Source organism: Hyaena hyaena, unplaced genomic scaffold (genome assembly GCF_003009895.1).
Source record: "Hyaena hyaena isolate Hyena2069 unplaced genomic scaffold, ASM300989v1 scaffold_43, whole genome shotgun sequence".
Classification (NCBI taxonomy): Eukaryota; Metazoa; Chordata; class Mammalia; order Carnivora; family Hyaenidae; genus Hyaena; species Hyaena hyaena.
In genome coordinates this window covers 122654-145881 of record NW_024080675.1, presented here as the reverse complement: position 1 = coordinate 145881, position 23228 = coordinate 122654, and the positions used below count along the sequence as shown (strand labels likewise).

Here is a 23228-nt window from a genome sequence, read left to right as displayed (position 1 = left end):
GGATGCTTGAGTCAGGGTGTCATTTGATCTTTACTAACCAGCATGCATTGCTTATTTCATAAACACTTTGATGCTTTCAAACTATATTAGCTTAAAGGCAAAAATATTGAAATAATTATTATATTCATTGATTAAACTGATAGAAATTGAAATATACACCGTTACCATCTTTAAAATGTGAGCCTCAGAAATTCTGTGTGATCCAATTGGGAAATGTTATTCTAAATTATTCTCTTTAAAGGTTTCATACTATACTACCATACTGTAATTTATTTAATCAATTCCCTACTGTTGGCTCTTCAGGTTGCTTTCCTCTTTTTCTCTGCCTGTGATGAATATTCTTAGAGATAAATTACCTCCTATTATGATTTCTTTAGTGCACTTTTTCAGAGTTGGAGATCATGAGTCAAAGAGTATACGTGTGTGTGTTAACCTCCAGAACTATTATACTAATATATACTGCTACCAGGAGTATATAAGAAGACTAAGTTCCTAACATCCTTCCTAACATATGGAATTTGCCAGCTGAAAATTTCGATTTCATTATCATTTTAATTGCTAATGAGGATGAATTTTTAAAAACATTAATTGGCTGTTTATATTTCTCCTTTTATGAAATGACTGTTTCATTTCCTTTTTCTGTGTTTTTTTAACTAGAGGATTATATATTCTTAATGATTTTTAAGAGAGGATTATATATTCTTAATGATTTTTAAGATGTCTCTATTTAAGGATTTGTAAACCTTTGTCTTGAATATCCAGGTGTTATTTTTCTCATGTTTTTCTCCAACACAAAACCTTCTCATTGTGTACATTGTTCATTGTGGAAAAAGGAAAGAATAAATAAGCTAAAAAAAAGGATACCTTTCCCCCATAACTCTGCCACCTGCTGAGAACCCATTATACATGTTACTGTATGCTCCTCTGTCTTTCTGTGTGTGTGTTCATACATATACCTAGGCCCCATTAGCCTGTGGTTTCAAATGAAATCATAAAGACATTAGCATCTAAATTATACTGACTTTAGCTCTTAACCTGCAAAGTGGGGCCTTCCTATCTTTCTTTCCCACCCCACAAGTATTTCAGAGATTCTTTGTGGCCTTATATGAATTTAAGAATGTGTCTGCAGCCATCTACTGGAGCCTCCTGTTTTTCTGCCAGCCATGCAGTTCTCTAGGATTTCTCTGATGGTCCCACGTCTTAATTAGACACTGTTCCTCATTCCAGTTGGATTGTCACCCTCTAGCATAGCACTTACTAAAGTGTTTGTGATTGTCCCTTTCCCATGCTCAACTCTAAGCACGTGTAGGGTGGAGACCATATTTGGTGTGTTCATCGTGCTTTTATCCATGGCCAGTACAGTGCTTGCACATAACAGGCTCTCAGTAAATGTATGTTGCCTTGTTGGATTTTAATACATGAAGGGGGTGAGAGAAGACCCCTACGCATCAATTTGCTTTTTAATTTTATGTGTGATATAAATTTTTATCTTCTCTTTCTTTACCATTGCTGTTGATGTTGTTGTCTCTTTTTAGTAATTAAATTAATTTAATAATTATTTATTATTTAATAATTACATAATCCATTTTAGCATTGTTAAGAGTATACTGGAATAGATTACATAAATACCTTTTTTTTTTTTTTAAATATTTTTATTTATTTCTAGGAGAGAGAGAGAGACAATGTGAGCAGGGGAGGGTCAGAGAGAGAGGGAGATACAGACTCTGAAATAGGCTCCAGGCTCTGAGCTGGCAGTCAGCACAGAGCCTGATGTGGGGCTCGAACCCACGAACCGTGAGATCATGACCTAAGCGAAAGTCGGATGCTTAACCAACTAAGCCACCCAGGCGCCCCTACATAAATACCTTTGAACGGTCTCTTCTAAGAAGCAGTCTAAATCTGCTAATGTAAAGAAAGCAATTTTTCACAATTTGCTACTAAACAATTTTTAATGTAATTGTTGGTTTTTCTAATAGACTTGAACAAGTCCATCGATTTTGTAAATACTGTCGCATTTGGCACATATACACATCTCATTTCAATAGTGGTCAGACTGTTTTGGGCATTGTGAACATGATGCCAATCCTAGGCTGCTTTTGGTATGAGTTACAGTATGAAATATCTCTTTTTGGATCGACGTCCTAAGTAGAGTTGTGTTTTACACCTTGCTTAATCCATTAACTTTATGCATCTTCGAGGATGATACAAACAAGTTAGTGCCAGAATGTGCTTTCTGATTCATTAGTACATAGCCATTATGAGTCACTTGAGATGTTGTGTTGAAGATTATTATATACTGAGGATAACAGTGAGTTGGATAGACAGAATTCATGCAAGAATCTCGTGGAGCACCAGTTATTATGAATGTGGGGAAAATTATAGGGCAGTTGCATGAAACAGTTTGAAATATTTGTAGTGTGGGTGGGGAGGGGGTCCTTTTAAAGCTCTAAGAGTGACCAAGTGACTAAAGAATAGATACTAATAGGACCAGATTGTATGGGTAACGTTAATAACTACAAACTAATTCATGCATATTGTTGAAGGGAATGCATTTTACCCATAGGGTTTATATATAGCATCAAAATAGGCTTCGATTATATTAATAATATCATCTTAAGGGAACTGTATCCAGTATACCTATTTTTAAAAATAAGGGACAACCATATGTTTGATATATACACACGAGAGTTTTACTTGTGTCTCATAATGTTCATTGCTTTGGTATCTTATTCTGTCTCCCTGTTGTATAAATACACATCTTAATTATAATTAAGAGTATATAAAATAAGGAGAGCCTGGGTGGCTCATTTGGTTAAGTGTCCGACTCTTGGTTTCAGCTCACGTCATGATCTCACGGTTCATGGGATGGAACCTTGCATCGGATTCTACACTGACAGTGTGGAGTCTGGTTGGGATTTCTCTCTCCTCTCTCTCTGCCTCTCCCCCACACGTGTGCACACTCTCTCTCTCAAAATAAATAAATAAACTTAAAAATTTTAAAGAGTATATAAAATAAATTCTATACTTGCAAAATGCTTTATGTGTCATTTCAATGTTAATTATTAGACAAATAGTGTATTTTTGTTCCAGAGAACTCAGATTCTTCTAGTATTTGAAGTATGATTCTCTAACATATTTTTATGGCAGTTTTATAATAAGACAACCTAAGTAATTTCACAGTAAAGGGAGTAGTTTCATTTCACTATCTATGCCTTGGCGGTGTAATCTTGATCCTCCAGAAGACTTTAAGGTTATCTGACTCATTGCATTATGGATCTTTTGACTCATCTCTAGTGCCCCACTGTTCAGTTTCAAGCCTTTTATTTATCCATTTAACAAGCTTCTTTTGAATGCTGTCATATGGCAGGCACTGTGTTAGGTGCTGGGAATATGATGGCTGGGATAAGACATTGTTTTTCTCTTTGGTTTAGCAGGAGGGATATAAGTTAGTCTGTAAATTCTAAAGCAGCATAGAAGGGGCTATAAAGAAGCATGAATAAAAACAGAGCTACTTAACGCCTCAAAGTCCATTTTACATGTTTGAAACTGTTAGAGGGTCCTTTTTTCTCTTGAGCCAAATACTGCTGCGTTAGGTCTTAATACTGCCCTTCTCCGATAACCAACTTTTAGTTATTTCAGAATAGTTACGCTGTCTTTCCAGTTGATATTATTTATTTGTTTCTTCCTTCTAGATTTATTTTACTTACAATCAGCCTAAATTCCCATCTGTTGAAGTATCTTTGGATCTTCCTTGTACAAATTTTTATTTTTCTTAGGTTAATAAATTACCCAGTTTTTAATTTGCTTAATTTTTTTTCGTGTACCTATCATTTATTCCTAAACCCTCTGATACAACTTTAAAACCTCTCTCAATACAAGTAGACACCTCGGATAATCCATCAAATCTGTGGTTTTCTCAGCCATGTCTCCTGGACACTCCTCGTTCGCTCCAGCCGTGGTTGGCTTGTCTCTCAGCCTGCTGCGTCGCTTCCCTCTTCGTTCCTCCATGTCCTGTTATTCTGAGACTTCCCTTCATCATTTGTATATTGCATTTCAATTCCTGATCCTTTGTATGTGGCCTGTTTTTTCTACCCTCTCTTTCTTTTGCTGGAGACCTCTAAAATCTTCTCTGTGGCCCTACTGTTCCACAATTTCACAATGATATGTTTTGGTGTGGGGTTTTTTTTTCTTTCATTAGTTGAGCTGGGCATTTGGTGGCCTTCAACTTGGGCAACAATCCAGATGTTTTGTTAGGAGACCTAATGAATGTCAGAATCTGTGTATCTTTTAGGTCAGTTGGTTTCCTCAGAAGAGGACCTTACCATCTCCTACCTAGGGAGCTAATGTAAGACCAGCAGCATTGTGGAGCCGCTGGTGGAAGGGGGACTGATGGCTTCACCAGTTCCATGTGCAGGTTCTTCATAATGCCCTTGTTTTCAGTACCGTGCCTCGGTTCCACCTGCAATGCTTGTAGTATTTGATACCCCATTTCAGAGAATAAACCTCTTGTCTTTTGCCAGTGAGGAGAAGGGTAGCTGCCTGGCTGGCTGTGAAGTAGCACAGAGTGTAGAGACTTTTTCCCAGTCTTGTGTTCAGGAAATACCTGGTACCTCGTATTTCTGGAGTTCTGCAGTAAGAATTGGCTTGCTTTTTGTTGGTTTTTCTACCTAGAGACATTTGGCATGTTTTTCTTCTAAAATTTTGCCATCTGTTCTCATCTCTCATGTTTTCTTTGTAGTTATCATTGTGTATCTTCTAAAATTTCTTTACTGTTATTTAGTGTCATTTTTATAGGAGATAGTGACCTATATTTGAAGGAGTGTTACACTTAGCATATTATGTAGCCCATCTCACACCTGTAGTATCTGTAATTCTGACCAACATGTCTATGTTGACCTTTTTCAAGTTGTTAACAAATCTTTTCAGCAAAATAGGTAAGAGTCCTATAGGTGACATATAGCTAATGTAATTATTTCTGGTTGACCCAGTACCCTCCAAGTACTGCTGTTTACAGCTAACCTACCTTTCCTTCAGCTGTATTTTAGATTAAAATTTAGGCATCACAAATTATGTGTAAGTTTCAACGTATATATTATTTTCTTTATTCTTCCTTTTAAGATGTACTATCATTTGCCTCTAGTCTGATTTTCCTCCAGTTCATTGTTAGCACTACTGCTAGAATAATTCATAAAACTGATGCTTTAGAAAAATGATCTTTCTGGAGTCCCTGGTTGGCTCAGTCAGTTAAACGTCCAACTTTATCTTAGGTCATGTTCTCATAGTTCATGAATTCGAGCCGGACTCGGGTTCTGTGCTGACAGTGCAGAGCCTGAAGCCTGTTTCAGACTCTGTCTCCCACTCTCTCTGCCCCTCCCCAACTCATGCACACTCTGTCTCTCAAATTAACAAATATATACAAACAAATGACCCTTCTGAACTAAAAACTCTCTTGCTTAAAATCCTTTAATACTTTAACATAGTTTTTAGTTTTGACTTCTAAGCTAAGCCTACCAAGACCTTTGTGATCTCGGTCCCTATTTTCTGGATTGATTCTCAGATTGTCCAACACTGCCCCTCCCCCACCCCCAGACCACCACAAAGTGCTCTCCTGGTTTTAGCACTATTGCAAGGTATATAAGGCGTCATGTTTCACATGTGATGTACCTGTCTGCCTAGAGTGACTTTTGCTTTTCCTCCTTACTTAATTTCATCTTATTCATAATTATTGTCTTCTTTTGGAAGGCTCCCTTGCTTACCTGTACTGTCTGAAGTAAATATCTTTTGCTGTGTCCTTTTAATGTCTTGACTTTATTTGTCATAGCATTTATTCATATTTTATGGTAGTTTTGTCTTTTAATTTTTTTTAAATGTTTATTCATTTTTGAGAAAGCATGAGCAGGTGCAGGGCAGAGAGAGAGGGGGGACAGAGGGTCCGAATCAGGCTCTGCGCTGATAGCAGCGAGCCAGATGTGGGGCTTGAACTCACCAACTGTGAGATCATGACCTGAGCCGAAGTCAGATGCTCATCTAGCAGAACCACGCAGGTACCTCTGTATGTTAGTTTTGGTATTATTTCTGTGGCTCCAACAAGCCTTCATATACCTTAAATGACCAAGCATTTTTCTTCTTTTTTCTAAGTTAACTTTTTTATTTTGGCACAGTATTTACAGACATCTATTAGATAAAAAATGTAGTCTAAATCCTGTGCTCAACATATGTGTCTTTGTAGAATAAATCTCTAAAACATGTCAAACACCAGCTTAGTATCTGTAGCTTATTTAATTTTGCATTTTTGGCATTTAGTGTAGTGGCTTGCAGATAACAGATACTCAATATATAAAGTTGATGAAAAAAATGAATGAATGAACAGTGCCTCCCTACTCATATTATGTCAAAAAAAGTGGAGGCCATTTATTCTAATTGGTTGGTCTCCTCACCATTTCTCTGTTGTTGTTGTTGTTGTTGTTGTTTTTCCATTTCTGTTTCCTCATTTATTCATTCAGCAAATATTTACTGAGCTCCTGCTGTGCGGCAGGTGTGGTATTAGCCACAGGTACAATGGTGAACAAACCACACCTAACCTCTCAGAGTTTATAATCCAGTGGGGAATCTAAATAAATAAACTGGAGTTACAGTCCCGGGTGAAAAGTGCTTTGGGTGAAGGAAGTCCACTAAGATACTGTGAGAACACACAGGAGGCCAACTTGCTTGGGGCTCTCCAGGGGCTTCTTAGAGTAAGCAAAGCAAGAACAAGAGGGATGAGTAGGAAGTGTTCCAAGCTCAAAGAATAGCATATACATGGTTGTGGGAGTCTTTGAGAGCATGCTTTCTCTCTAGCTACTTCAGCCCTTTCCATTCTTCCTTCTTGCCCATCTATATTTAGACCATTCTCCACGACTTAGTGAAGCTCACTTCCTCCATTACTGTATGCTCATTTTTTCTGTCTTTGAATTAAGCTCAGCATTCAGTTGTGTATTATTTTCACTTGTATGAACTCAGTTGCCTTAAATATATTGTTAACCTGTCCTGGAGGGCAGGAACTATATCTTACTCCTCTTTCTTTTCTCTGATAGTGCCTAACTACATACAGTGCTGTCCATGCAGTGAGGATTTAGTAAATACCTGTTGAATAATTGTAAAGGGAACAAAAAAGAGATAATTTACATGTTCTAGGATTTCAAATTCTGTGTGAATCTGCAGCTCAAAATGCACCATATCTGCTGGATCACACTAAGACGGTAGGAAGGTAGTTTGAACTAAAAGTTGTCAAAACATTCCCCTTCACACTCCCCCCTTTTCCTCTTTCTCTGAGTACACCTGTGTTATGGATTATTGGGGTACTTTATTGCAGTCATTGAAATTTTCAATTTGCGAATGAGTGTTGTGTCTTTGTATTTCATACATGCTGTAAAATATTTTGGAATTTTTCAAAACATGGACACATTGTATTCTTATATTAAATAAATTATCTAGGTCATATGAAAACACTTCAGTTTTAATCAGTACTAGAAGTTCAGCTCTATCTGCTACCAAAGTACAAAGCTCATTTAAAACATTTAAAAATAATAGCATTTAAAACTTCCTTGCTCTTGAGGCATTTTCTTCTGAATTGGAATCATGCTACCTTTGACATTGGCAATTTAGTTGGATATGTATTGATTGACTTGAAGATGTAACCTCTGTGTCCATTATCATTTTAAGATAGCATTTATTAACCGAGTACATACTGCACTGATTCTGAACACTGTGTAAAAACTATGTGGACATACTTACTTTTTAATTGCACTTTTCAGGGCCTATAAATTGATTTGAGCATATTTATAGAGCATGTGTGGCAGCAGAATGGAAATACTAAATCAGAGCATGAATGAATGTAGTTTATATCAGTACTGTAGTATTAGGTTTTTCTAGTGAATGTAATAAGAAGGATCTAAAGCTAAATAAAACAGACTATACTTAAAAACATTTTTTTAATGTTTATTTTTTGAGAGAAAGGGAGAGAGACATCATGAACGAAGGACGGGCAGAAAGAGAGGGAGACACAGAATCTGAAGCAGGCTCCAGGCTCTGAGCTGTCAGCACAGAGCCTGACATGGGGCTCAAAATCACAAGCCGTGAGATCATGACCTGAGCCAAAGTTAGACGCTTAACCGACTGAGCCACCTAGGCGCCCTATACTTTTAATTGAATTAATTTTCATCTAAATTTAACTTATCTAAATGTCAAGTCAGTATCCCAAGTGAACTTCATAATTCAAACCAGAGAAATAAAATAAATGGTTTTATTATAGAATTGAATGGCATGAGCTGAATTTAGGCCTGTGAACCGAGAACTTCTGAGTTTTAACCTCTCTTTCGCATAATCGTTTTGTGGCCTTGGGCAAGTTGCTTCACAAAAACAGAAAACAGACAATCAAAATAGAATGACAAAGGTGTAGAGATCTAGCTTTTAAAGCATTTGGATCTGAGAAGAGCCTCCTAAGTGGATATTTTTTGTAGCTCTTCAACATTTCTGATTTAAACCCAGTTTTTCTGTATAGGCTTAGAATTTGAAAAATTATACAAAGTAAAACTTTTTTCATATATGTATATGAAAGACATTTTTGTGATAACTTTATTGTTCACTAAATCATTAACCTCACATTCCTGGTAGGAGACATCTTTGAGGAATGGCTTACATTCATTGACATTTGGCTAATAGGACTATAAGAGATTTTAAATTCATGTTTGTGGTTGAAGTATTTACTCCCTGAATTATTTTCTAGAGAATCACATCTATTTTGCATTGCTTTAGGGCTGGACCAGAGTTAGCTATTTGCCTAAAGATAAATAATCCAGGGGTTTGACTAAGTGACTTCTAGATGGAAAATGGAGAAATGTTTTTTAATCCTTTTTATCTTTTCTGATCCTGATATTAGTCTGTCAAAAGAAGCTTTGCCAACCCAATTTCAGTGCCTCCTGAAGGAATGAAACAATGTAGGAATGAGTGGCCTTTGCATTTTGAGTAAATTACTTGTATTTACAAATCTGTTTTAGCACCACCAAAATATACTTACTTGCTTTTTCTTTCTTTTTTTTTTAATGTTTTATTTATTTCTAGGAGAGAGAGAGAGAGAGAGAGCGTGAGCAGGGGAGGGTCAGAGAGAGAGGGAGTCACAGACTGAAACAGGCTAGAGGCTCTGAGCTGGCAGTCAGCACAGAGCCCGAAGCGGGGCCCGAACCCACGAACCGCGAGATCATGACCTAAGCGAAAGTCGGACGCTTAACCGACTAAGCCACCCAGGTGCCCCACTTACTTGCTTTTTCTAATATGAATCATAATATATTCATAGTGATGGGACTGTGGGGTGATGACAGGGGTTCAGAGCTGAAGATGCCTTTGGTGCAAAAAAGGTGATTTCATTAAAGGATGGGGACAGGACCTTTGGGCAGAAAGAGCTGCACTGGGGTTGTGAAGAGTGACTGATTATATACCTTCAGGCTGGGAAGGGCTTAAGGACAGTGTTAAGTCTCTAAGGGATTTTGGAAGCAAGGTTTCCAGGAGTTTGAGAGGCTAGCTGTTTGTTAGGAAAACACCATTTATTACTGTTTAGTATAAACCTCAGTCATGAGATCCTTCAGATATTATTTATATATATATATAATATATACATGTATTATTATATACATTATTAATACATGTATGTATTATAATACGCATATATGATATATATATCAGGGGCCATTTGCTTGAGGTATAATTGCCAACATATACTTGGGGGTTAAAGATACAGGGGGTTTGTAAAGGAATTTTTTTTTAAACTTTTTTTTAAAGTATTTTTATTTATTTCTAGGAGAGAGAGAGAGAGAGAGAGAGACAGCATGAGCAGGAGAGGGTCAGAGAGAGAGGGAGACACAGACTCCGAAATAGGCTCCAGGCTCTGAGCTGGAAGTCAGAGCCCGACGCGGGGCTCGAACCCACGAACCACGAGATCATGACCTAAGCGAAAGTCGGACACTTAACCGACGAAGCCACCCAGGCGCCCCCATAAAGGAATTTTTATGGTTTAAGGAGACTTACAGGATTCTTGGGGGTGTCAGGATAATCTTAAGCCAAGATTCCCCTTTGCCCCCAGCAAAGTGTCATCATTGAGGGAGCTGAGTTCCTAAAGGAAGGTCACTCTGCCCATTTCAAGGACTTGTCAAGGGACTGTAGGCAGTAGGGGAATTTAATTTTTCATTTGCCTTTGTTTCCCACATCCCCATGGCAAGCACTTAAACCCCCATACATCTTGATGAGCATGATATTAGGGCTCCAGGAAACAGAGCCTGTAGGTTTCTGGAGGTTGGGCTGTGGATAAGATTGCCTTTTTCTTATGGTTTACTAAGTTAACCATGAACTGAAGGAGGCTCCTGTCCTGTATGACTGTGATCTCTGTCAGTCAGCCTTTTGTTTTCTTTCCTTTCCTTTGTTCTTGGACAGCCGGGAGGGTCTTGGGAATGTCACATGAATCCCCCCTGGGGGGTGGGGGGCCGGGTTATGCTAGCTTGTACTTTGCCCTCAGCTTGCCTTATGCTCCCTCATCAATAGCATATCTTCGAAGATAAAGTTATTCTGGTAGCATTTATTTTTAGCTATTACAGTGACAAACTATGATCTTTAAAAAAAATTACTATGATTATTATTGAAGTTACTAAGTACATGAAGGTGTAAATTGAGTTCACGTAGGTCGTGGAGACCATAGATAGTTGCACTCAACAGGTTAGGGCTGTATTCAGTTTAAATAGAGGGCAGGACAAATGGGCTTCATTATGACAGTTCTTATGGTACATAAATGCTTAATAATGCTCTGGTTTTAAGTTAATTTATAACTAATTCCCTATGGAAGCTTTGAAGAATTTTTAAAAATCTGGATTAATATAGAATTAAGGCAAACCAAATGCATCTGTTGCCATTTTAAAGCCAAGAATTTAAAGGTGTTTTCGTTATTATTGTCTAAAAAAAGTAGTTTCTATGTTGATTTTCTCCTAACTGCATTTAAACTATGGGGGGAAAAAACCCACAAAACCCAGAACGCAAGATGATGTACAAGAAAACTTCATATTAGTTGATTTCTTTTAAGATGAATATATGCTGGTTATTCAGTATTATGATCGAATATAGCCAGGTTCTTGAGATTCTGTTTTTCATATTTTAAAAGACATGACAATATTTTGTTTCTATATGAAATATTGTGGCAAATAGAATCGTTGCCTTAGAAATTAGGCTTTTTAATTGTTATTTGGTAGATATTTTTATAAAACCTAATCTCAAAAAGTACATTTTCCTTGGGTAACATTTGGATTGTGGGTATAATGTCACCTAGAAAACATACCTTTCAGAACAAAGTACCTTATTATATGACTGCATAAAAAATAACTTATTATTCATAGACTGATTAAAATCCTGTAGCTTTTATATTTCATTTTATTCATTGTATGCTTATTTTGAATAAAATTATGGGCAACTTTTAATATGACTAATCGCCCCCCCCAACTTTTTTTAAAGGAAAAAAATCATCACATTTACTTAATTTACTCAAGTAAATCCCATTAGAGGGAGTATTTCTCTTGTCTTTCTGTTCAACCACTAGAGTCCCCTGTGACCTTGGGTACTTATTCTAAGAGGTGACTGATGGTTCATCATGTTTTGTATTTTCTGGTAGCTTGCCTGTTGCCTGCCTCTGGGTCCGTCATCCCCCTTATGCTGACTTAGGCAGTATTAGGCAGTCTCTTATCTTCAGGCTTTGATGCATATGTTCTGAAGGTGGCCGTAGTGACTTTGGGTAGCAGCAGATGGTAAACCTTCAGGCTGCCATCGGCTATACTGGTGTTAAGTTGGAAAGTTAACGTTTGATGAAGAATCAGTAGTGCATATGAAAGAGCTTTCACTGCTGAAATATCTTTTAATTAAAAAATTAGCATACTAAAACCTTTGCAAATGTCTAGGCATTTAAAGAAATCTAAAATTAGTTGTTTTCTTATGGAGAAATTAGTTATTTACCAGCTTAGTTTTGTGTTGCTTGCATTTCCTACTGTTTTTTCCTCCCTTTTCCTGTGCCAGTTTGCCTATAGTTAAGACAGATATTAGATAAACTGAAATAGGAGATGTTTTTAGGAATTAAATGTGTTTCTGTAAACACTTAGAGCTTTTTTTGAATTCTGGCACTTTGCATGAGAAATGTAGATCTTTACTACTACCTCCATACTATCATGGTAGGTTTGGTTTTGTTTCCTACCTTTGAAGAGATTGCTTGGTTATATAGAAGGTTGAAGAACTCAACTTGCCTCAAAAAGGTATTTCACCGGGTTCTAAGTTGTTTGTTTGTTTGTTTGTTTTTTGTTTTTGTTTTTTGGCTTTGCCATCAATCCACAGAGCATATCCATTTTGGGTTGTTTGTTCACCTACCTCATGATAATGTGCCATGCTTTGAAAGTTCTAGCACAAATAAAACACTGGTAAGACTCTTAAGAATTTTTTTGTTTGTTTCCATTAAATCCTTTATCGTAGGGGTACCTTTTAAGGGTGCATGGGTGGCTCAGTTGGTTAAGCATCCAAGTTTTCATTTTGGCTCAGGTCATGGGGTTGTGAGATCAAGCCCTGTAGTGGGTTCATCCACTTAGAACTGCTTAGTTCTCTCTCTCTCTCTCTCCCCCCCCACTCCCTCCCCCTCTCTCTCCCTCTCTCTCTCTCTTTCTCCCTCTTTCTCCCTCCCCTCCTTCTCTTTCCCTCCCTCTGTTGGCCCCTCCCTGTTCATGCACACGCTGTCTCTCTTCTCTCAAAAAAAAAAAAAAAAAAAAACCTCCTAGGGCGTACCTTTTATGCTTTGTTAAATATAGATCCTTGAGACTAGTAAAATGAAAATACCCTTAAGCTAGAGTTACAAACTATCCATGTCAAAGTTTACCTCATTTTTGAATTCTTATCAGTGAAATACTTTTGTGAGCATTCCTGCTGATGCTCTTGATACTGTAACTTCTGATGGACACAGACTGTAGGCTCAACATCTTTTCTTAACAAACATTTTTTAAAGTTTATGTATTATCTATTTTTGAGAGAGAGAGAGTATGTACGAGCCAGGGAGGGACAGAGAGAGAGGGAGGATAGAGAATCCCAAGCAGCCTCTGCACTGTCAGCACAGAGCCTGACGCAGGGCTCCATCTGACAAACCATGAGGTCATGGCCTGAGCCACCCAGATGCCCCTGTAAGCTCAACATCTTTTACTTTTGGAGTTGCTGGCAGTGGTACAGGGACCACTAGCCTTCTGATATCCAGGTAAGAGAAAGCTAGGGCCCAGTGGGGAGAGTTGTAGGTATTACAACATAAGTATGTAAGCTCAACATACTTTTACTTTTGGAGTTGCTGGCAGTGGTACAGGGACCACTAGCCTTCTGATATCAAGGTAAGAGAAAGCTAGGGCCCAGTGGGGAGAGTTGTAGGTATTAAAGGTCACCTAGTACTATTACTTGTTTTCTAGTAGTTGGAATTTTATAAGAGATCTGTCATGAGAAAAAGGTATGGAATTAAATAGGAGTGAAAATACAGTTTGAACACTAAGCATACAAAATGAGATGGTTTTTTAACAGTAAATATAAATACTTGATTATCATCACATGGTACGGGAGAGGAAGCAAAGATTTAGTGCTCTAGGTTTGTTGCTTAAAACCATTTCTGCAGAGGGGCGCCTGGGTGGCTTAGTCGGTTAAGCGTCCGACTTTCGCTCAGGTCATGATCTCGCGGGTTCGAGCCCCGCGTCAGGCTCTGCGCTGACTGCCAGCTCAGAGCCTGGAGCTTGTTTCAGTCTGTGACTTCCTCTCTCTCTGACCCTCCCCTGCTCACGCTGTCTCTCTCTCTCTCTCTCTCTCTCTCTCTCTCTCTCTCTCTCTCTCTCCTAGAAATAAATAAAACATTTAAAAAAACAAAAACAAAAACAAAAACCATTTCTGCAGAGGCGCCCAGATGGCTCAGTTGGTTACGTGTCCAACTCTTGATCTCAGCTCAGGTCTTGATCTCAGGGTCATGAGTTCAACCCCCACGTTGGGCATGAAGTCTATTAAAAATTTTTTTTTCTATTTTTTTTTGCATAAGAGTAAGATTACCATCCCCTGTAATGCTGCCAAGATGGGTTCAGTTGATAACTTATCTAATAATGGTTAAGTTAGTTTTTAACAGAGTACAGTAAATATAATCTTATCTGGCTGAAATTTTGTTGAGAAAAAGTGTCTAACTTGCAGAATTGGGTTTCCATGTTTTCTCTGGCTTCTTTCTTATTGATCCCATTCTTTATGTGATGTTTATTTATATGTGAATTCCCGGTAGTATAACTTACACAACTGAAGTCCATTCAGATTACATCTAGCAAACACAAATAGTACTGTGACATCATTAAGGGAAAGGCCTATGTTTGTTCAATATGACTACCTCTGTAGACTTTTTTTTTAATTGTTCTAGAATCCTGTGAAGTAACTGGCACCTCAAATTACTCACGTAATCTTTCTTTTTAAAGGAATTGAAGCACATGTTATTTTCAGAGACTTGTATACTTTGAGTGTCAACATTTAAATGTGTAAAAAGCTTCAAGAGTGGGTGATACTTAATCCTCACCAGAGGAAAGTCTTCATATCCTCACCACAATGATAGTGTCTTTATAGTAACATCTCTCTTTTCTCCTAATTTATTCTTCATATGCTTTAAGAAAAAATCATTTGATGCCTTTGATATATTTCCCCACCCCTCCTGTCTTCCCAGAAGTGGTACCTAATTAAATATCAGGTCTTCCTTATTGTAATTGACAGAAAAACCCAGACTATCATCAGTTGGAGCTTTTCCTACCACTGTTAGGAAAGAAGAGTGGGCAAGTCTCATTGTGCTGGCGGAACTGAAGAACAGATGAGGCTAATCCTTAAGGGATAAGTTGTTTGTGTTTTTTCCCCCCAGTTAGAGGCAGTTATTCTATATATTACTACGGCAAAGATGGAGTAATCTCTTCTGTTAGACCATATGCTAATATAGTGCTGATAAGTCAGTGTGAAAAATGAAAGCAGGAAATACATTAATAGTATTCTCTCAATAAGGTATGCTATCCGAGGTAATTATTTCATGACAGTTTTAGTTATAGTACTTGTTTTATCATGAAATAAAAGATGGTTTTAGGAGCCTTTTATTGGAAAGACAATTGTATCAAATTAGTACCAAATTAGATTTTTGTCTTTATAAAGGTGAGCAAACCCATGAGCAGTTTTTAAATTGATGTGTTCTAGTCCACAAATGAACAAATTCTGTTTGAGGGTTAAAGAAGCTATTATTTTGTCCTTTATGCTGACAGCTTCATTACAGATTAGCCTACTGTTGGCATTAAAAAAATGTTTGGCTCCTTATGATCTTTGCGCATGCAACTATAATATTAATGCAGTGCCATAGCACTGTTCATTAAGAAATGACTTTAAATGAGGTTGAAGCGTGTAAATTTGGAAAGATACAGATGTTAAATGCAGTCGTTTCTCTTTGTATACAGCCGTATGGCTAATAATTTCCAAGTGGCTAAAGCTCTTGTTAGCAGGAGTGCTGGTGTGTTAAGAATGGCTCTATAAATAACTTTAAGAACTGAAGTTGAAGGTGCTTCTTTTAAAGACTATTGTTAACTAAACATTATTGCCAAACAGATGGAAAGCATTCACCAGCCTGATGTTTTTAGGTCTAATTATATTATCACCAGCCCTGTACGGCTCAGTTGAAGAGGTGTATCCAGAGGCCAATTTATAATCATTTAGCCAACACCTGTTTGGGAGAAATTGACAGTCAAAGGGCACATTTAAAAAAAAATCACATATGTTCTTGTGTTTATTGCCTCAATGTGAACGTTGTCTAGTTGCAAACAAACTTGGGAGGAGAAGAAAGTAAATGTAAACAGAGCAGCACTTCCCAGCCATGTTTATCGATCTTAATTTTGGCCTTTTTATCTGATCCACTTCATGCTTCATGGCTAAGTAAGATCAGCAAAAAGATATCACTCCTGATTCATGTGGAAATATTCTGTCCAGCCAGTTAAGAGGGTTTCTGGTAGAAGAAAGAAATTCTTTCCTTTATACATCTTCCGTACCTTTTACATAGTATAATGTTTTCTATTTCATATAGATGTATCTTATTTAAATAAGGTTGGCATTCTGGTGAGTGGCTTAAAAGAGTCACAACTTGATATAAAACCAAAGAAGATTTAAGGAACACTTCTTTACAGACTCGATAGAGGTGTATTAAGCCCTCCTTTGCAGAGAGGGCCAAAGTGCCTCCTTTCACACATATGATAATGTTAATTTAAATCTCAAAAAGTTCAAGTTCTTTGAATGTGTTTCCATGCTTTGAAGATTCAAGATTGGTGATGAGTATCACTCAAAGGGGAATTATGGGGAGAATAGGTCTACTTTATCTGAAAATAGTTTGAACCTGATGGCCCCATTAGCTCGTCAATTTTAGTGCTTTTTCCTTCTTTTGGCATACTTCTCTATTGAAAGATTTATATATATTGCCTCTATCTTCTTACCACTCATTGTTAATTCAGAGCTGTCCAGCTTCTGTTCCACCAAGTTACAGCATAATGCAGTATTGAAATTTACCAACAATTTCCTAACTGCCTTAGGCAGTAATTGATTCTCAGTCTCAGTAGTTTTCTGGATCTTTCTCCGTAGGTGAGGGAAACAAAAGGAGAAATAGACAAATGGGACAACATTAAGCTAAAAAGCTTTCGTACAGAGAAGGAGCCATCAATAAAATGACAAAGCAGCCTACTGAATGGAAGAAGACATTTGCAAATGACATACCTGATAAGGGGCTAATATCCAAAATATATAAAGAACTTTTACAACTCAACACCATAAGCAAATCTGATTAAAAAATGAGAGAGGACCCAAATAGACGTTTTTCCCAAGAAGACATACAGGTGGCCAACAGACATGAGAAAACATTTCCAATCATCCTGAAAATGCAAATCAAAACCACGGCAAAGTATCACCTCATAATAGTTAAGAGCGACTAGTATCCGAAAGATAAGAAATAATAAGTGTTGGTGAGGATGTGGAGAAAAGGGAATACTCATGAATGCTTGGTGGGAATACAAATTGGTACATCTGCTATAGAAAACAGCATGGAGTTTCCTCAAAAAATTGAAAATAGAAATACTGTATAATCCAGTAATTCCACCGTTGGGTATTTACCTGAAGAAAATGAAAACACTAATTTGAAGAGATTATATGCAACCCTATGTTTATTGAAACAGTATTTATGATAGCCAAGATATGGAAGCAACTAAGTGTCTATCTATAGATGAATGGATAAAGAACATGTGGTACATGTACACAGTGGAAAATTACTCAGCCACTGCACGGCAAAGGAAACAACCCACAAAACTAATAGGCAACCAAAAGAATGGGAAAAGATAGTTGCAAATGACATATCAGATAAAGGGTTAATATCCAAAATCTAAAAGGAACTCACCAAACTCCACACCCGAAAAATAAACGACCCAGTGAAGAAATGGGCAGAAGATATGAACAGACACTTCTCCAAAGAGGACATCCAGATGGCCAACAGACACATGAAATGATGCTCAGCATCCCTCCTCATCAGGGAAATACAAATCAAAACCACACTGAGATACCACCTCACGCCAGTCAGAGTGGCTAAAATGAGCCAATCAGAGAACTCTAGATGCTGGCGAGGATGTGGAGAAACGGGCACCCTCCTACACTGTTGGTGGGAATGTAACTGGTGCAGCCCCTCTGGAAAACAGTGTGGAGGTTCCTCAGGAAACTAACAATAGAACTCCCCTATGACCCAGCAATAGCACTGCTAGGAATTTACCCAAGGGATACAGAAATGCTGATGCATAGGAGCACATGGACCCCAATGTTCATAGCAGCACTCTCCACAATAGCTAAAACATGGAAAGAGCCTAAGTGTCCACCAACGGACAAATGGATCAAGATGTGATTTATCTATACAATGGCGTACTACATGGCAATGAGAAAGAATGAAATCTGGCCATGTGTAGCAACATGGATGGACCTTGAGGGTGTTATGCTGAGCGAAATAAGTCACGCAGAAAAGGACAAATATCATATGTTTGCACATATAGGAGGATTGGGAGGAACTTAATGGAGGACTATGGGGGAGAAGAAGGGGACAAATGGTGGGGGAAAGGGAGAGAGGCAAACCATGAGAGACTCTTGAATGCTGAGAACAAACTGTGGACTCATGAGTGTGGGGGGTAGGGGGAGATGGGCATGGAGGAGGGCACTTGTGGGGATGAGCACCGGGTGTTATATGGAAACCAACTTGACAATAAACTATTTGTTAAAAAAAAAAAAAAGAAAAAAGAAAAAAGAAAATTACTCAGCCACAAAAAAGGATGAAATCTTGCCATTCATGACAACATGGATGGAACCTGAAAATATTATGCTACATGGCATAAATCAGACAAAGAAAGACAAATGCCATATGATTTCACTTATACATGGAATCTAGAAAACAAAACAAATGAACAAACAAAAAATAATAACAGACTCACAGATATGGAGATACAGACTTGTGGTTGCCAGAGAGGTGGGTTGTTGGGGGTATAGGTGAAATAGGTGAAGGGAATTAAGACATACAGACATCCTCTTATAGAATAAATGATGAGAATAAAAAGGACAGCATAGGGAATACAGTCAGTGTTATTGTAATAACTCTGTATGGTGACAGATGGTAACTACACTTTTTGTGGTAAGCATTTCATAGTGTATATATGATTGTTGAATCACTACTTGAAACTAATAATATTGTAGGTCAGCTGTGTTTCAATTAAAAAAAAAAGCCAGTTACAGAGGAAAAATATATATACCTATCTCATTGGATTGTTTAGTGCATTACATGATTTAATTCTTTGAAACCCAGCACAGTGCCTGATATAAAGTAAACGTTTCATTGGGGATACGGTCTCACGTTTTTAGCTGTTATTTTGATGGATAATACTCAAATATAAAACTTTCGTCCCAATTCATTTTCTAAACTCCATTCACATATTGCCATGTGTAAGTGTTTACACTTGAATTTGTTCACATATGTTTATTGAACATTTATTTACTATGGGAGAGCGATGTGTTTTGTGTTGGAGGAAATACAGTTTCTGCCCTGTATTAGTTTTCTCTTGCTGCTATAACAAATTACTACAAACTTAGCATCTTGAGACAATTAAATGTATTACATCAAGGTTCTTTGGACCAGAAGCCTGATGCGGGTCACATTGGGCTATAATCAGGGTGCCAGCAGCAACCTTCCTTACTGAAGACTCTGGAGAAAAACCCAATTTCAAGCTCATTCAGGTTGTAGGTTGAGTTCTTTTGTTTGCCATTGTAGGACTGAACTCTTCCTTACTGGCTATCAGCCAAAGACTGGTCTTTGCTGCTAGAAGCTGTCCGCTCCTTCTCATGTTTGCTATGAGCTCCTGATGGCCTTTCTCTTGTGCTGACGTTCAGGTGTCTGTGTCTTAGCACCAGCAACTGTGTATCCCTCTCATGCTTCAAATCTCTTTGATTTCCCCTTCTGCCAAATCACTTCTGTGTTTCCACTTCCAGCCAGTGATAGTTCTCTGCTTTTCAGGCTATAATGTTCAAAGACAGATAATCCAAGATAACCTGTCTTAAGGTCTCTACCTGAATTACACCTGCAAAGTTCTATTTTGCCGGGAACATAATATATTCATAGGTTCTGGAGACTAAGGTCTGAACATTCTTGGTGACCACTCTTCTGCCTATAATATACCCATAAAAAGCTTGAAATCTGGTTGGGAGATAGACACATGTACAAATAAAATAAAATTGAAGGAGTTGGTATTGTATACAGTGGGAGAATGAAGAAAGGAGGGAATCAGTGCTATTGAGAGATAGACATTTGAGCTGAATATGGAAAGATGAGTATTTGTTTGATAAGGGGCTGGGGGGGGGTCATGTCAGGGAAAAGCAACAACAGTGATAGCAATAATAGTTAAGTGGCTGTAACAAGCATTTTTACAAGATTATTTTACAGAAATTCTCACAAATGGTAGATGGTATTATTATCTACTATTGTAGCTTCTACAGATGAAGTCTTAATGTCTTCACATGTAGAATAGGAAGGGTAAAATTGTCTTATAGGGTAGTTGAAAGAATTAACATTGGTGGCTAAAGCATAGCACATAGTAAACACTTAGTACATGGTAGGTAGAGAGACTAGAGGGTGGATAGGAGAAATACTTGGGTAGAATTGACTGGACTTGGCCATTGATTATGAAAGTAGGGGACGGGAGAATTCATAGTGACTGAGAGAGCTCTTTGGTGGTGGAGATGTTACATGGATGACAGTGTTATTCAATACTGTAGGAGGAGAAATAGGGTTTGGTTTTATTATTAGTGGGGACAAGGTTTGAGAAGAGGAAGGGGTGAGTTCAGAAGGCCTCTGGAGGAATATTCAGTTGAGTTTAAATGATGGCTTAAATAGTATAGGTCAGACACTTGTAAGAGAGGTTAAAGATGAAATGGTCACAATCACTTCAAATTCATCATGTCTAACATGGAACTTCACTCTTCTCCTCTAACTGGTTCCCCATCTGAACTCTACTCTTTCTTCTCACCATTTTTTTAGTGTCCCAAGCTTGACCTCTTTTTCTTGTCCTTGACTCTCAGCTCTCTGGAGGGGGAACACAAAGCCCTGTTTACAGTGTTTGCAGGTTACTCTGGACATGGCCCATTTCAGACAGTGGTAGCTGCTTTTGTGCTACAATGGCAGAGCTGAAGAGCTCCAGAAGATAGCGCCCGGGCTGGCAAAACCTAAAATCTTTACTGTTCGAGTCTTTGTGGAAAAAGTTTGCCAACTCTGCTATATAGTCTCCAAAGTAATAAAGTAGTAACATGGTAGAATCCCCTATCTCTAGGCACTCTTCTTATCTACCAAGGTGGGTGGGTGGAGGGGGTTGTTTGAGGGGGCAGTGGGTGAGACCATGCAGGGTCTTGAGGAAAGTTTTTGGATTTTTATTTTAAAAGAAAACACTGACTGCTATTTAGAGAACAGACCATAGGGCAGCAAATGAGGAAGCAGAGAAATCTGTTGAGAGACCATTGTTATAATCCAGGTAGACCTTTAGATCAGGGTAATAGCTGTGCAAGTGAGTTCACAGTTTGGATACATTTTGAGGATAGAACTGACAGGATTTGCTGATGGAAAAAGAGGAGCTAGGATGAGTCTTGGATGGAGAAGTAGCACCAAAAAGGAGTCTTAAGTTGGAGCCTGAGTCATTGAGATCACATTATACCAAGTTGCTGCATAAGGGGTTTTAGAAAATGAGACTTCAACAATGCCTGTATTTTTTTAATTTACTTCCTCTTAACCATATATATTCCATGAGGAAAAATTCTTTAAAAAAATTTTTTTAGTGTTTTTATTTCTGAGAGAGAGGCAGCGTGAGCAGGGGAGGGTCAGAGGGGGAGGGAGATACAGAATCTGAAGCAGCCTCCAGGCTCTAAACTAGCTGTTAACACAGAGCCTAATGTGGGGCTTGAACCCTCGAACCGTGAGATCATGACGTGAGCTAAAGTCGGACGCTTAACCAACTGAGCCACCCAGGCGCCCCTCCATGAGGAAAAATTCTTTGTGTAAAATAATTTTCCCTTCTGAGAAATTTATTTTATTTATTTTTTAAGAAATATATTTTAAAACAAATTCCTAGCTTTGTTTTAAAATATATTTCTTAAAAAATAAATATAAATAACTTTATATATTCTCTATATAGAAATAAGTAAATATATACAAATGTTTCTAAAATATGGAATTATTAGAAAAGGAAACTATAATAAAATCCACATTAAAAAATGTTTATTTTGACAGAGAGCACATGCAAGTGAGTTGGGGAGGGGCAGAAGGAGAGGGAGACAGAGAACCCCAAGCAGGCTCCACACTGTCAGTTCAGAGCCTGACTCAAGGCTCGAACTCAAGAACTGTGAGATCGTGACCTAAGCTGAAATCAAGAGTCGGACACTTAACCCATTGAGCCACCTAGAAACCCCAGTAAAACCAAAGACTGTGATTTGGTGGCTTAAAAAAAAATCTGTTCAGAAATTAACAATTTTGGTGGAGTCGATTCCAATGCCCTCCTCCTCCCTACCCCCTATCCCTGAAACCCTTAAAGTGAAGTTTCAAAAAGTCACAAGTCCATGTTTCGTTGTACTGTAAATGATTCATTACTCATGTCTTTTATGTAGGTTTTACTTGTAATGGACACAAGGACGGAACAGACATTCATTTTAAAAGTAAGTAGAGTTTGTATATTTCATGAATTTAGGAATTTATTTTCAAATTAATGCGTCAGAAAGGAAAAATATTTAATTTTTTTCCCTGGGAATTTGAATGTTCTTTTATGTTTGTGGTGGTCTATATTTGTTTTACTTCCTGTTCTTCGTCATAAGTTGATAAATACTTTATAGCATGCCTTTAGAGGTTATCATTTGGTTAAGTTGAAGACTCATTCCCTCATGTTTAAACATATAGTGTGTACCTTAAATATAAATAAACATTTTGTGTAATTTGTGAAGACCGCACACTGTTGCCCTTTGATTATGATTACAGTCCCTAAGAACTGAAATTTTGCCTTAAAGTCTCTGGTTCAGGTATTTGGGAAAGTGTTACCTACATTCCTGCCCTCCCCCCCTTTTTTTAATCTAAATTCAATTCTAGGGACAAGAAAAGAAAAACCCCTCAACTTTGTAATTTCAGAATTGAAATGGATATGAAAGTACATATTCCAAAATATCCTAATTTAATCATTTCCACAGCATCTAGAGTTAATCAACTTCAGATTAGTTTTATGTATGTTTTTTCAGATTCTTACAGCATGGCAGTAGGTCATGTTAACATATACTGAAACAGATTTCTTTCTGAGTATACTTTATCACTGGCATTTCCCCAGATTTTTAAACCAGGGTATGCCATCAGAAACTACACACCTTGTTCCTTTGGAGAAGACTTCAAATAATCTTTATACTGTTTTTGGCATAAAATTTTAAATCGGCTGTTTAGGCTTACATTTTGTGTCTCAGAAATTCGCATGATCTCACAATGTCTACTGCTTTAAAGATCTCTCTATATATGTAAAATAAAACTTAAGAAAAGGTCATAGAGAAATAACTGTGTGTCATCCTGATGACTT

General features: G+C 37.7%; 1 protein-coding gene across 4 annotated transcripts in view; it reads left to right on the top strand.

Moving 5' to 3' along the window:
* RPS6KC1 (ribosomal protein S6 kinase C1) overlaps positions 1 to 23228 on the top strand; it is a 180827-nt gene that overhangs the window by 115276 nt on the left and 42323 nt on the right. For all 4 annotated transcript variants that reach the window (XM_039230102.1, XM_039230101.1, XM_039230104.1 and 1 more), the window contains exon 9: positions 22285 to 22332. In XM_039230102.1, coding sequence (XP_039086033.1) covers positions 22285 to 22332 — 48 coding nt within the window. The remainder of the gene's footprint in view (positions 1 to 22284; positions 22333 to 23228) is intronic.